Source organism: Vigna unguiculata, chromosome 2 (genome assembly GCF_004118075.2).
Source record: "Vigna unguiculata cultivar IT97K-499-35 chromosome 2, ASM411807v1, whole genome shotgun sequence".
Lineage (NCBI taxonomy): Eukaryota > Viridiplantae > Streptophyta > Magnoliopsida > Fabales > Fabaceae > Vigna > Vigna unguiculata.
In genome coordinates this window covers 31,929,998-31,942,833 of record NC_040280.1, presented here as the reverse complement: position 1 = coordinate 31,942,833, position 12,836 = coordinate 31,929,998, and the positions used below count along the sequence as shown (strand labels likewise).

General features: G+C 28.9%; 3 protein-coding genes across 3 annotated transcripts; 1 reads left to right on the top strand and 2 right to left on the bottom strand.

The window, feature by feature from the left end:
• Positions 1 to 802: 802 nt before the first annotated feature.
• LOC114173101 (protein SPIRAL1-like 5) lies at positions 803 to 1,637 on the bottom strand. Its single transcript, XM_028057325.1, has 2 exons — positions 1,246 to 1,637; positions 803 to 1,160 (listed from the first exon to the last, which is right to left on the bottom strand). Exons 1-2 carry the CDS (start codon positions 1,447 to 1,449, stop codon positions 1,086 to 1,088), a joined length of 279 nt encoding a protein of 92 aa, XP_027913126.1. The 5' UTR covers positions 1,450 to 1,637; the 3' UTR covers positions 803 to 1,085.
• An 8,313-nt stretch (positions 1,638 to 9,950) lies between these two features.
• LOC114174639 lies at positions 9,951 to 11,497 on the top strand. Its single transcript, XM_028059466.1, has 4 exons — positions 9,951 to 9,971; positions 10,061 to 10,165; positions 10,833 to 10,935; positions 11,083 to 11,497. Exons 1-4 carry the CDS (start codon positions 9,951 to 9,953, stop codon positions 11,253 to 11,255), a joined length of 402 nt encoding a protein of 133 aa, XP_027915267.1. The 3' UTR covers positions 11,256 to 11,497.
• On the bottom strand, positions 11,298 to 12,833 carry LOC114173096. The gene is made up of 6 exons (XM_028057318.1): positions 12,269 to 12,833; positions 12,059 to 12,173; positions 11,874 to 11,955; positions 11,749 to 11,800; positions 11,584 to 11,638; positions 11,298 to 11,499 (listed from the first exon to the last, which is right to left on the bottom strand). The coding sequence occupies exons 1-6, from the start codon at positions 12,644 to 12,646 to the stop codon at positions 11,321 to 11,323; spliced, it is 861 nt and encodes a 286-aa protein (XP_027913119.1). The 5' UTR covers positions 12,647 to 12,833; the 3' UTR covers positions 11,298 to 11,320.
• Positions 12,834 to 12,836: the final 3 nt, after the last annotated feature.

The following is a 12,836-nucleotide window of genomic DNA, read 5'->3' as shown; positions in this document are numbered from 1 at the left end:
ATAAACTCCCCTACAAAACTGTTATCTACCATATTACCATAACATATATATTACAATTTGGCTTTGGACAAAAGAATATTATATTTTGAAGATGGTGCGTTAAGAATCATGGAAGAATTAAATGCTAAAAGAGAAGGGTTTATAACTTACATTAGAAAAAAAAAATTCTAGCTTCTAATTTCCTGGGAAAAACAAGGTAAATGGAAATAAATTGACGACAATTAAATTTTACTTGGCACTATCGGTCTCCTTTCTCTCCTATGTCCAAGAGTGAAACACAAAAAGGACAAGTTCTTTGAACATGTCAAAACACCGTCACCATGTTCTTTCTCTTTCTATTACCAAAATGCAGAAAAATTATAAACATGTAGTACTCGAATCAGGACACATACTTTAAATGAAGTAAATAGCACACATAATCTCAAATGGGAAAGAAATTGTGTGAAGTTTACCATTTTCTGAAATAAATGATAGGGGAGGAAATCTGCAGAAAGAAGAAGTACCCCTACTTAAAGTACAGTTCTTTTGCAACTTCTAATTCTTTAATTTGAAGTATATAGTAGTACTGAGAACAAGAATAAACTCTTATTAATTAAAACAATTAACAAAGTTGTTTGTCACTGAAGAATATCTAAATCTACCAACATATAAAAACAAATCCCTGATCATCATAATTAAGACATAAAACTAAACAAAATTGAAGTAAATCCTGTCTGTATTCAATCAGAAAGCTATGAAACGAATGATTTTCTATCTCTAACTTTCTTAATTAGTGAACTGAATATAAATATATGGTTAAAGATGCTAGCTAAAGATCAGTCATAGAACATAAATAAAATTATACAAAGTTTCTTATTGAAGTAGCAGAAAAAGCACACACTAAGCACACACTAGTTTATTTTTCACTCACATGACCCACATTATTCACTCACTTGTATTCACTCACATGATTTTTGTTATTTTATTTCTTTTTACATTGTAATAAAATGAAATTATAATGGATTCACTCAAACCCCACACAGATAACTATTGATTCTTCTTGTCAGAAGCAGCAGTACTATCAATCAATGTCGGAGAATGAAATATCACTTATCTCCAAACAAGTATCCAAGCGATGAATGACCACCGGGTACCGATTTGACTTTTGTTGATGGACGATCCTGTGATGTATATATAGAGAAAAATTATATTAACGAAATAAGCATAATTATGAAGGTTGATAAAATGGGAGATTATATATCTTACAGTTACAATGTTTCCCAGTTGAGATCGGTTGTTGGTGACAACAAGTTGGGTGTTAGGAGGATTAACAGTGGTGTTGTCGATTTCAACGCCGTAGGGTGGTAACGGAAGTGTTGTTGTGGGTTGAGCTTCATTTCGCTGTTCTTCTGACCCAAATAGATACCCCAAAGAGCTCTGTCCACCACCGGAACTTTCACCTCTACTCATGGCGCACGCAATTCCCTTCAAGATCTTTCACTCACAACAACATTAACCCTAGATATCTCTATCTATCTATCTATCTTTATATATACCCGCTGGTGCTGTTTGTTGTCTGCTGAAGCAAAGTATGAAAATACAGTAAAATGGTGCAGATGATGTGATAATGCACTGTACCTAATTGCGCATTATTGCCTTTATCATACACTTAAATATGTATTCTTACTACAACAAAGTATAATAACACTGAATGGTTTTCTCCGTGGGAATATTATATATATGAAAGGTAGGAATTTTATGACTGCTTTAATCATTTGTATACAAGAAACTAAACATGCTTTTTCTTACTGCGGAAAGACCGAGAAAAAGAAACCCTTTATAGTTTAGCCGAAAGTATGTAACTACAGTGTTCCAACGATGGATCAGTTTTTTTATTCAGCTATACATGTCAGTAGCCTCTTAATGTCAAAATAGGTTTCGATCGGTCAATCCGGTCATTACAAATTAAAGTCGAGTTCATCACATTTTGAGCCGGATTAGATCGAAAAAAATTTAAATTTTTCAAAGATAGGTTGAACTCAATCCGGCTCACTTAATCCACGGGTTAAATGGGTTCGAGCTGGATTGAAAGTGGGTTGACCCACTTAACTCACCAACATTTTTTTATAATTTTTTATAATTTATTTTAATAATTATTTACTACTCTAATTATATAGGTTCATAATTTCACATTTTTAAATGCTAGAATGCTGCTCAATAATATTTATATAGTTGAATGTTTAATTAATTTGATTGTCAAGTTACAAGTTATAAACGTTGATACTTTAATCTTTAACTATAATCTTCATAATAAATTACTCAAACAACTGTCTTACAAGCAAATTTTTCTAAATTAGCATTACAAAAATGTGTAGTTTTTTTATTTATATTTTGTTGAATAACATAACAGAAAATGTGTAATATTAGTCATGTTTTCTTGGACTATATGGACACTTTTTTTGGAAACAATTTATCATATATTGGTGGTAAGAATGATGAAGATATTGGTTATTGATTTTACTGTGATTGTCATCTCATGGGTTGTTTAAAAAATTATTTAAATATTTGAATACTTAAAAATAAATAAATAGATTTTTTTTATGTGGGTTGGTGAGCCAATCCACTTAACCCACCAACTTGTGGTGGATTGAGTCGGATTGCAAAATTTCTGGTTCACCATAAAGTGAGTCGGGTTGGGTTCACTCATTTACAACCCGGCTCGTGGTAAACTAACCTGTGTAAACTAAATTGACTCACTTTGACATGTCTATATCATATTTTCGCTGAATTATAAGTAAGAAAATTATAATTTAATTCCTTTGTAGACAATTACATTAAATACTACACCAAATGTCATCTGAAAATTGCTCAGTTATCATTGTTTTCTTTTAGAATAGTGTTATAAATAATAACACTCTAGTTAGTGTAACAACCCTCATAGAATGAAAGTGCATATATACTCGTAAACCCAAGTATCAAACTAACTATTTTTAGTTAGTTAGTTATCATTGTTTTCTTTTAGAATAGTGTTATAAATAATAACACTCTAGTTAGTGTAACAACCCTCATAGAATGAAAGTGCATATATACTCGTAAACCCAAGTATCAAACTAACTTGTTGAACTATTTTTAGTTAGTGCATTCAATTAAGTGATGTCTAATTGTAATTGATTATCTTTATCACATAATATAAGTGCTACTTATATTTTATTTGACTTTTTTTAAGAATGAGCAGTCTTTGATTTCTAGCAAATATTCTTTAATTTTATCTCTCAAAAGATTCCGATATCATCAATAGTTCTTTACACTATTGTGTACAATTTATTAAATGTTTGTGTATGTATAGAAACTCAAGTAATTATCTCAAGTGAGATCAACATGGTACTTCTAATTTCTTTTATATATCTAATTATTTACACCATAAATGAATGTCGGAGAAAAAAATAGCTATTTTAAAAAACACAAAAATTGTGTATCAAACACGACCACCATAATTAATAAAAACGTTCAAATAATAAAAAAAAACTTAAAATTATCTTAAATACATATGAAGTATAATCTTAATTAAAAAAATCTTTCAATGAATGCTACTTAAAATTTATACCTAAAAGTATTCTTCATATATCATATACTATAAGCAATGGTATTAAAATATATATATATATATATATATATATATATATATATATATATATATATATATATATATATATATATTCAAATTTAAACTTTTTAGATGTAGCATGTTCAACTCTCTTATACGTAGTCGAGTTAAATTTCTTTGTTGATGTTATGCATATAGTTAATAAGTGAGTTATAACATACAATATTGCTGCGTAATTATTTATTTTTAATCAAAAGTTAATAAAGTGATGGATTGTTAAGAGATAAGAAGAATATTAAAGTTGAAGCTTTGTGATTCAGGTGGACCAGCAAGTAGGTTAAGTGTCAAATATCACATAACCATTCATTAATAATCTACAACCACACATGTTCCTTAATTAATTACCCTTAATCCTCCTCTCTCTACCTTTTTTTCATTAAAGAAAACTAGTGTTCTTCCCCATGGATGTGTACTGTAAACAAAGCTAATGTCAAAAAAACCATCATTTTAAACATGGAAATTTTAACGAGACAGAGAAGGATTTATAATCTTTTGTGGAATATAATAATATTAGAGAGAGGATACAAAATATAAATTAATATACCAAACACACAAGAAAAAGTTATCGTGTGCCCGATACTATCTTAAAGTGATCTCGTACTTTGTATATTTTAGTGATAATTATTACTTTTACTCTCTCTCTCTATATATATATATATATTGTTTTTATGATGTGATAATAAACTATTTAATTGTGGATTTTCTTAAGTTTTTATATTTTTAGAAATAAGTTTGATCTATTGAGTTTTTTTTATTTGAGTTTTGATTCTCTTATTTTCTTTTGTATATTTGTTAATTTTTTTAATATACATATTATTAGGAGAGAGCCGCTGACTATTAATATACAAAATGGCAACCTATTTGGAATGTCATATTTTTATAATTTATAATGATGTTTTCCTATGATAAAAGAAAATGATATTTTTATATTATTTACTATTCATTTTATTTTTTATTATATTTAAGTTTTTTTATACTAATCACATTAACAAAGAAATGTCAACAAATTTTAATTCAATAAATATAATCTTAACTTGCTTGATATAATATGAGATCAGTTTTTCTTCAATGTCGACCAAGATGATAGTATTTTGTTAATGAAATGAAGAAACTATCTAAAATAATAAATTTTGAGTTGTATAAATTGATAAAATTAATAACTGCACCGAACATTTAGAAATTGTAAACATTTTTTTAAAGATGATTTTTAATATAATAAATTAAGTATCGACTCAAGCTCTGTTTTACTAAAAAAAGAAAATGCTTTAATCGATGTTTTTGTAAAAGTAGAAAGCTAATATTCAGTAAAAAGAAATGGACAGGAATTTTAGGAAGTAGAGGTCGAATTCTTTTACTCTAAACTTTTCCTCAAATCTTCTCATCGTAAATATTTAACAATAACGACATAGTCCTCATTTAATTTGTAACTTTGTTATAACTATTTTGATGTTAAGTTACTTTAAAAACTTATTTAATATTATAAATGTTTATAAAGTGACTTTTAAAATAAAAATAATTTAATGTAATATTTTAAAGTATGAGTGTTGATCAATACTCTTTAATATCTTTAGAATTTTAGTTTGGTTTTGATGAATTACTTTTAAATAATATTGTAATTTTCTTTTTTCTGTTTTCATGTGTCAATGTTAATGAAAAATTCATTAGTTTTGAGTTTATGTAAGTTGAATTCATTCCATTGTGCACAATCAATCATGCTTTACCATAAGTTTTTTATTTTTTAAATTAGGGTTAAATATGTTTTTAATCGCTGAACTTTGACTTAAATTAAAATTTGTTCATGTTATAAATTTTAATATATTTTTTTCCTTAAACTTTAAAAATAAATGAATATAGTATTTTTAACCCAGTAAGATCAAATATTTTTTGTGTTAAATGTGTTTCATGTATAATTTGAGTTGTTTATACTGTTTGACACATCCATATTTCAATGTCTGTTGAAAAATGTATTTGATACGTCAAAAAAATTTAACATAATTAAGTTAAAAGAATTATATCTATTTATTTCTAAAGTTTAAGACCAAAATGAATCAAAATATCGGATAAAGAAGAATTTTAATTTCGTGTAAAAGTGAATATATTTGAATCGGTGTATGATTTTTTTTTTTTGTGTTTTCTAGATTTTATTAATTAAAAAAAAAGTTTTTTTTTAAAATATCAATTAACTTTCTTGTGACACAGGCCTGTTTTTCTTTACTATATAAAAATATTTAATCTAATGTTATTTAATCGTCTTATATAATTAGCTTATGAATCATTCAATATGTAAAATAAAAATATTAAACATTTTATAAGCTCGTAGACATGGAGTTTATTATTTATAAGAATAAAGGTTTAATTGTTAATCCCATTGTTACTATTAATAAAAATTAATGTCATTTCAATACTTTATCTTAGCTATGAAATTCAAAAGGAATAAGAAAATAGACAATAGTAACACTTATAACAAATTCCTTATAATCTTGTGATGTTTTAAAAGTTAGATAACAATATTTATAATCTTTCTATGGAAAATATTTAATGTTAAAAATTATGTCTCATTCGATTAAACAAGTTATTCAGTATTTCAATTAGCTCAGTTTTAAAATTAATCAATTTTACTAATTTTACAAGAGATTGTTTAAAATAAGTAAAAAAACATTTTTACAATTGTTATAAAAATCCATTTAAAAATAATATTTTAATAACAATGGCTTTATAATTTTTATATATTAAATAATTACGTATATTTATATGAAATAAATAAATTGTCAATGTCATTAAGGAGAAGTTGCATTGCCATGGGATGTGTCTAAAAGAAGTTGATGCCATATATCATAAAATATTTTTGCAGTGTGTCCTAAAGAAGTTGATGATCATGCACTAACTACGTTTTTTTCTAAAATTATCGTAGGAAAGTTATTATTCGTCGATTCAAAGAAGTACAACAAAAACTATGCTACTTGGGGGCATTGTCTTTTCATCATTAGTTCGACATAATCATGAGCTTTTGAATCTAGTTAATAATATTTAGGTTGCTGACTATTGATTAGAAGAAGGTCAATAGAGTATTTTTATTTTAATAATAATCTTTATGGTCTTGATGTAAATGCTTGAAAATGGCATGACATAAGAAAAACTTAATTTTTTTTTTTTACTTTTTCCTAATGTTTTAGAAGACAATTTAATTTTGTATATTGTTAAAATAAATTTTTTGAATTTTGAAATAATAAAAAAATGAAAATAAAGGGTATGAGACATAAAGAGTGAAATAATGGGTGGTGTTGCACTTGAATATGAATGGACCCACATGACATGTATTCCTTTGGAAAAAGATGAGAAGATTAAAAAGAAGCCACAAAGCTCCATTGACAGGGTTCGGTTGGTAGGGATCTTGTAGGACCTATCATCCTTTCCAAATTAAGCCATGTCTTAGAGTCTAAATTCTAATTATGTTAAATGTGTGACATAAACAAAAAATATTATAAATAATTTTATATCTTTCACATTCGAAGGGTGAATTTGAAATTCTAAACACAAAACCAAACACTTTTAATTTCATATATATATTTGTGAGATCTTTTCAATTAATGCAAACATTAAGAATAAAGTTATTTTAGTTTATATATCACAACAAAAGCATCATTAAATTATATGTGTTTTTTAAATTATTTTTAATTTTTTAATATCAAAGTTTATTAACCTTGTCTCTATATTTTAAATTAAAAGATATATATATATATATATAAAAGTTAATATTTTAAAATTTTAATTAATTTTCTTATTCACTGTATTATTTTTTAGAAAAATAACAACAAAAAACGATGGAAGAATAATTTGGTTCAAGTAGATCATAGAAGAAAATAAACGTTGTACTTTGGAAAAGAATTAGGGCATGTAATTTAATATCTGATTTATTTTCTTAAAGTTCATATAAAGTATGCAACTTTTTATCCGTGTCCTTAAAAGTAGAAACATGTTAGAACCTCACAATGACAAAAATAAATAAATAGTTAATAAATAAACTTTAATAACAAATTATACTTATTCATAAATTTTAAAATCAAATTAAAATATTTTTAAATAAAATATATAAAAGAATATTTATAGAATAATAAGAAAAAATATTTTATTTATAAAAGAATAATTAAAATGTATTAACTAACTTATCAAAGAAAAACTTGTTCCTATCCGACTCAAGTCTGTCCGGCAGCTATCGCGTTCCTGAGATATTATCTGCGCTTTGGAGCGTTGAGCTTCGTCACAATTCTTAAAAGACGTCTCAATATCAGAGGATGGAGAGATGAAAGAGTATTTAAACTCCCCAATTGAAGGCAAGGGGAGTTGTCGGTCCTCATGGTGGGTGCCAATGTTCCAATTCGACCCAAGTTTGTCCGACAACTAGAGATGTCAATATGGATTTCAATCGTGAGCCAACCCGGCTTACCATGGGTTTGAGCCGAGTTGGGTTGAGAAAAAAATCAATTTTTTTCAAAAGTGGGTTAAACTCAACCTGACTCACTTAACCCACGTGTTAAATGAGTTCGAGTTGGGTTGAAGGTGGTTGACCCACTTAATCCACCAATATTTTTTTACAATTTTTTTTTAATAATTATTTACTACTCCTACTTATATATGTTCGTAATTTTATATTTTTAAATAATAGGATGTTGTTCAATAATATTTGAATACTTTAAATGTTTAATTAATTTGATTACCAAATTATTTACATTGATATTTTAATCAAAACTATAATTAATTGCGAACTATGTTTCACAATTAAGTAATTAAGAAGGTCTTCAAGTTTTCTAATAATAATAATATTTACATTCCGATTCATATGAAAGTGAATACATTCTCTCATTTTGTTGTTAGAAAAAGACTAATAAGAATGAAGCTTGGGGATAATAAATAGTAATACATACCGTTCCAAAAGATCTGGATACTATACCCCCACCTACCCCATAATTTATATCTAAACCAACATATACTAACATTTCTATACTATTACAAAATATGAATAAAAGGAAATTTTTTCACAACATAATATATTATGTTTAATTTATTCAAATTATTTAATGTTAACAATAATAATTACAATAATTAATTATTATTCAAGGAAATTGATTAACTATTGTGAAAAGAAAAACATAAAAAACAATAATAAATTTACTAACAGGAATTGCTGTTAGGATCAATCTTCAACCTACATGCTAGTGTAATCATTTTCAATAATATATCTATTTAAAAGCATTGATGATATTGAGATTTTTTAAACTATTGATTCCTTAATAATTATTGGAATAAATAAACTTTAAGAACAGCAATGAAGAAAGACAATAAACCAAGAACATTCATTGAGTGATTCATTTCTCATGGTAATCATGTATTATTTTCCACTCAACCTTTAAAATCCAAAAACATAAAAAAATAATTTAACTACTTTAAAATACTAAATAAGTAAACTAAACAATATACATTAAGCTGAATTGTGATACAGACTATTTGTAATAATTGAATTTATTACGGTAGTAGCAAGCCTTTGAATAGTGGAAATAATTAATTATGATGAGAAATACATCTTTTGTTACGTAGTTAATTGAGAAAAAAATGTATCAACCTATAGTAAAGTTAGAGCTGTTAAAATAGGTTGGAATCCACGAGATAATTCGGTCCATTACGGGTTCGGGTCGGATTAGGTTGAAAATCTTTTATAAATTTTAATACAGGTTGATTTTTTACCCGACTCACTTATAACCGGCTCATCCGATTGAACCCGTGGTGAGTTCGGTTGGCTCACCAATCCGCAAATAAAGGGTCACACAAATGTTTTTTTGTTAAGTTAGGCTTTGCATTAGGGTCATGTTAGGTTGTTTTTTTAGCCAATACATAGATAATTTGGTATTTTTGTGATTTTATTTTGTATTTGGATTGTATTGAAGTTTATTTAAAATTTAATTATAGTTATAATTTAGTTTTGACTGATTTTTTTTTTTAAATTGTATTTTTTTTTAATTAAGTGAGTCTGTGAGCCAACCTGTTTAACCTATCAACCCGTGGTGAGTCGGGTCGGGTTCAAATTTTGTTAGCTCGTTAATAAGTGAGTCGTGTTAAATTGGCTCACTAAGTAATCTGAGTTAAGTTGGCTCACTAAATGATCAACTCGTAGTGGGTCGAGTCAGGTCGGACCGGGTTATAAGTAAAGTAAAGATGTCCTCTAATTTCATTAAGGTGTTTTTCAAAAAATAACAAAAAGTAAAAAAAGTTAAATGAAAGGTCGAAGTGGAAGGTGAGTTAAATAGCAATTAGCATGGGCCTATGGTGTTACTCTGTTAGTGGTCCAGTCCAATTCATTCCAGTCCAATTTATAAAGCAGTTTGTTCAGATTCTTGAAATCTATGAAATGAAACTGAGAGATAGGAAACTTCGGGAACACTCTATTTTCCATTTTCGTTCAATCTCTTCTCCTTCCTTCAAGTCGCGTCTGTTTCTCATCCATCCTATAATACAGATTTAATCTTTTCTGTAAGTTTTCTTTTCACTTTTATCATTGCTTCACACACACACTCTTGCAAGCTTGCTATTTTCTCAATCAATTTCTTTTCATTTTTTTACACTCTTCACCTATTCACGAGCGCCGTGTAACTGAATGCGATGGCTTGAATTGAAGCATTGATAATGTGTTTTTGTACTTATAGTCATAACACAATTGCTCTTCCTCTTTCTTTCTTTTTTTCAATAAAGAAAGTTCTTGAAATTAAAGAGTGCGAAGAATCCTATTGTTGCTCAGTACATGGTTGCGATCCTTAATTTTGTAGACAAATTTGGATCTTAAACCACTTTTTGAAACCTTGTATAAGAATTGTATGCGCCATTTCATTTAATAACTGATAAATATCAATTTTCGTTTTCTCCACTGGCTAAATCAGTTGCGTTATCGTTTGCAAAAATTCATTCCTATGTAGATGCTTTATCAGTAGTAGTCAATTTGGACGGCCATATGGATTGGATTCTGCTGTTAATATCAATTTGTGATGTGATGACACCGATAATCGATTTGTAGATGTGTTAAAACCTATTACAAAACGAGACTTCGTTTTGCATTTCCTATGTTTTTAAGTTGGTCAGATGTGTTTTTTGTCACGATGGAGTTATTCATAAATCTAAAGCATGTTTCCTTCAATCATTGCAGGTAACGGACGGTAGCTACAGAAAAAAAATGCGGGGTTCTGTTGCACTCGTGCTGCCTCCAAAATGCAAGTTCTGGCAAAAGTACTCGATGAATGGATCACGGGGTATTGTGTAATGCCTTCTATTTTTATATTGTATAGATTGTATTTTTTTAATTTCTTGGAAGCTTTTGTTCGTTTATTACCTGTTAAATTGCGCGAGCTTTATAAGATAAGGAAATTGATTTATCAAACACAATATGCTTGAAACAGGATTATTGACGACTTCAACACCTAAGAAACAAGAGGAGAATGAAGCTAGCAAAACTAGGATAAAGTTGGCTGACCCAATAGTCGCCTATAGCAAGCCTCCACCACTTCCACCTGTTATCGGACCGTTGGTTGTTCTCTCGTTGCTAGGGAGTACTGATGAAAGAGACAAGTGAAGTTATATCTAACCCTCCGGTGCTAGCAGTTCTTAAGATGAAGTATATGTTAAGTAATGTGATCCTTACTTGAAGAAAGTCTTAGAAATAAAATTCACTAGAGTGATTACAGAGCTTAGAAATCGAACAAAGAAGCTCCATAGCTTTATGTAGCCATCTAGGAGAGGATGAAGCCAACATGCTATAAATATGTTGTAAAATCTTAACATCCATGTTAGTATTACATGAGGACTTCTCAAGAACCCTGCCGGAACATGCACATGTGTATGTTAATTGAAGTTTTTTGGATGGCTAAAAGGAATTGTAAAATACAGGAACGAATACTTACACTCAGCTAGATTTGGAAAGTTGTCAAATGTCGAAGTTACGTTTTTCAATAGGGTCTGAATTTTTCAAGAGGGGACGCCAATTAAAACATATCCGAAAAAAAAAGCATCATAGATTATCATATATTAGATATATGAGATGGCGGTGCGTAAAGGAAGGGGCTTACCAAAACTATGCTTCCTGGTTTGATAGGTGATTCAATTAATACCTCAGTTCTCCTGGATTTACTTTTATTGTGAGCACATGATTTACACAAAATATAAGACTGGAGTGAATCGTTTTGCTACGTACCAAATGATGAGGTTCTTTCCCAATTTTGTTAACTTGAAGAAGGTGCAACCTCTTGTGAATGGGATCTGTTTCTCTTTCCATTCTGCCATACCACAAAGATTGTAATCAATCCCATGATCATTTGTTCTTTAGAAAACACTAAACACTAAAGAAAAAAATATAATAAATGTACGAAAGAAAATGACCCATATGCCAGTTCGCTGCTGCAGTTAAATCATCTCCCTCGAATATATGTTTCACCCTGAATTTCACATTCCGGCCCATGCATTCAGTAAGCTGTTGTAAGAAGCGCATAACTTCCTGCAATGTTATTTTTAGACTATCTAGCAGAGCTATTTACACTTTGCAATGAACCATGGCTTAGTTTTGGTAGGAAATATGGTTCTGAAACAAACCTTCTTTCCCTGGAATGGTTTGGTGAAGGCATAGTCTTCAAAGCAAGCATCTTCGGATATGCACTCATCCAATTGTCGCAGGTCTTTACCGTTGATGCTTGTGAAGTACTGATCAACAACAGTTTCTGCTGAAGAAAGAGAATTTTGCTGAGAATTGGGATCTCTTTTTGAAGCCATGGCTAAAATTCTGTTTCTACCCCAACATTTGCCCAGGACATTGTTGTTGATCGTGTGTCGTTTTATCTCTATCTTGTCTGAATACAAGCTGCATTTTGTTCTGCTGGAGGGGAACCTGATGGCGAGTCTCTTTGTGATGTTGGAGTCTATTCCCAGCCAATGGCATGAAGTTTTGGCGGCTAAATTGATCACAGCATCCATTTGTAAATTTTCTTACCCAACTATTACCATTGACGAGCAATGGCAACTCACTGACACTAATATCTTCTGCCTATGTGTCTTACTTGAGGAAAAGAACAAAGACCTTTCTCTAGCTTTAATCAAGGAATCACTCCTAGTTTGCTTAGATGCTTCATTTGTTTTGCTGTATCTGACTTGGCATGAAATCCAA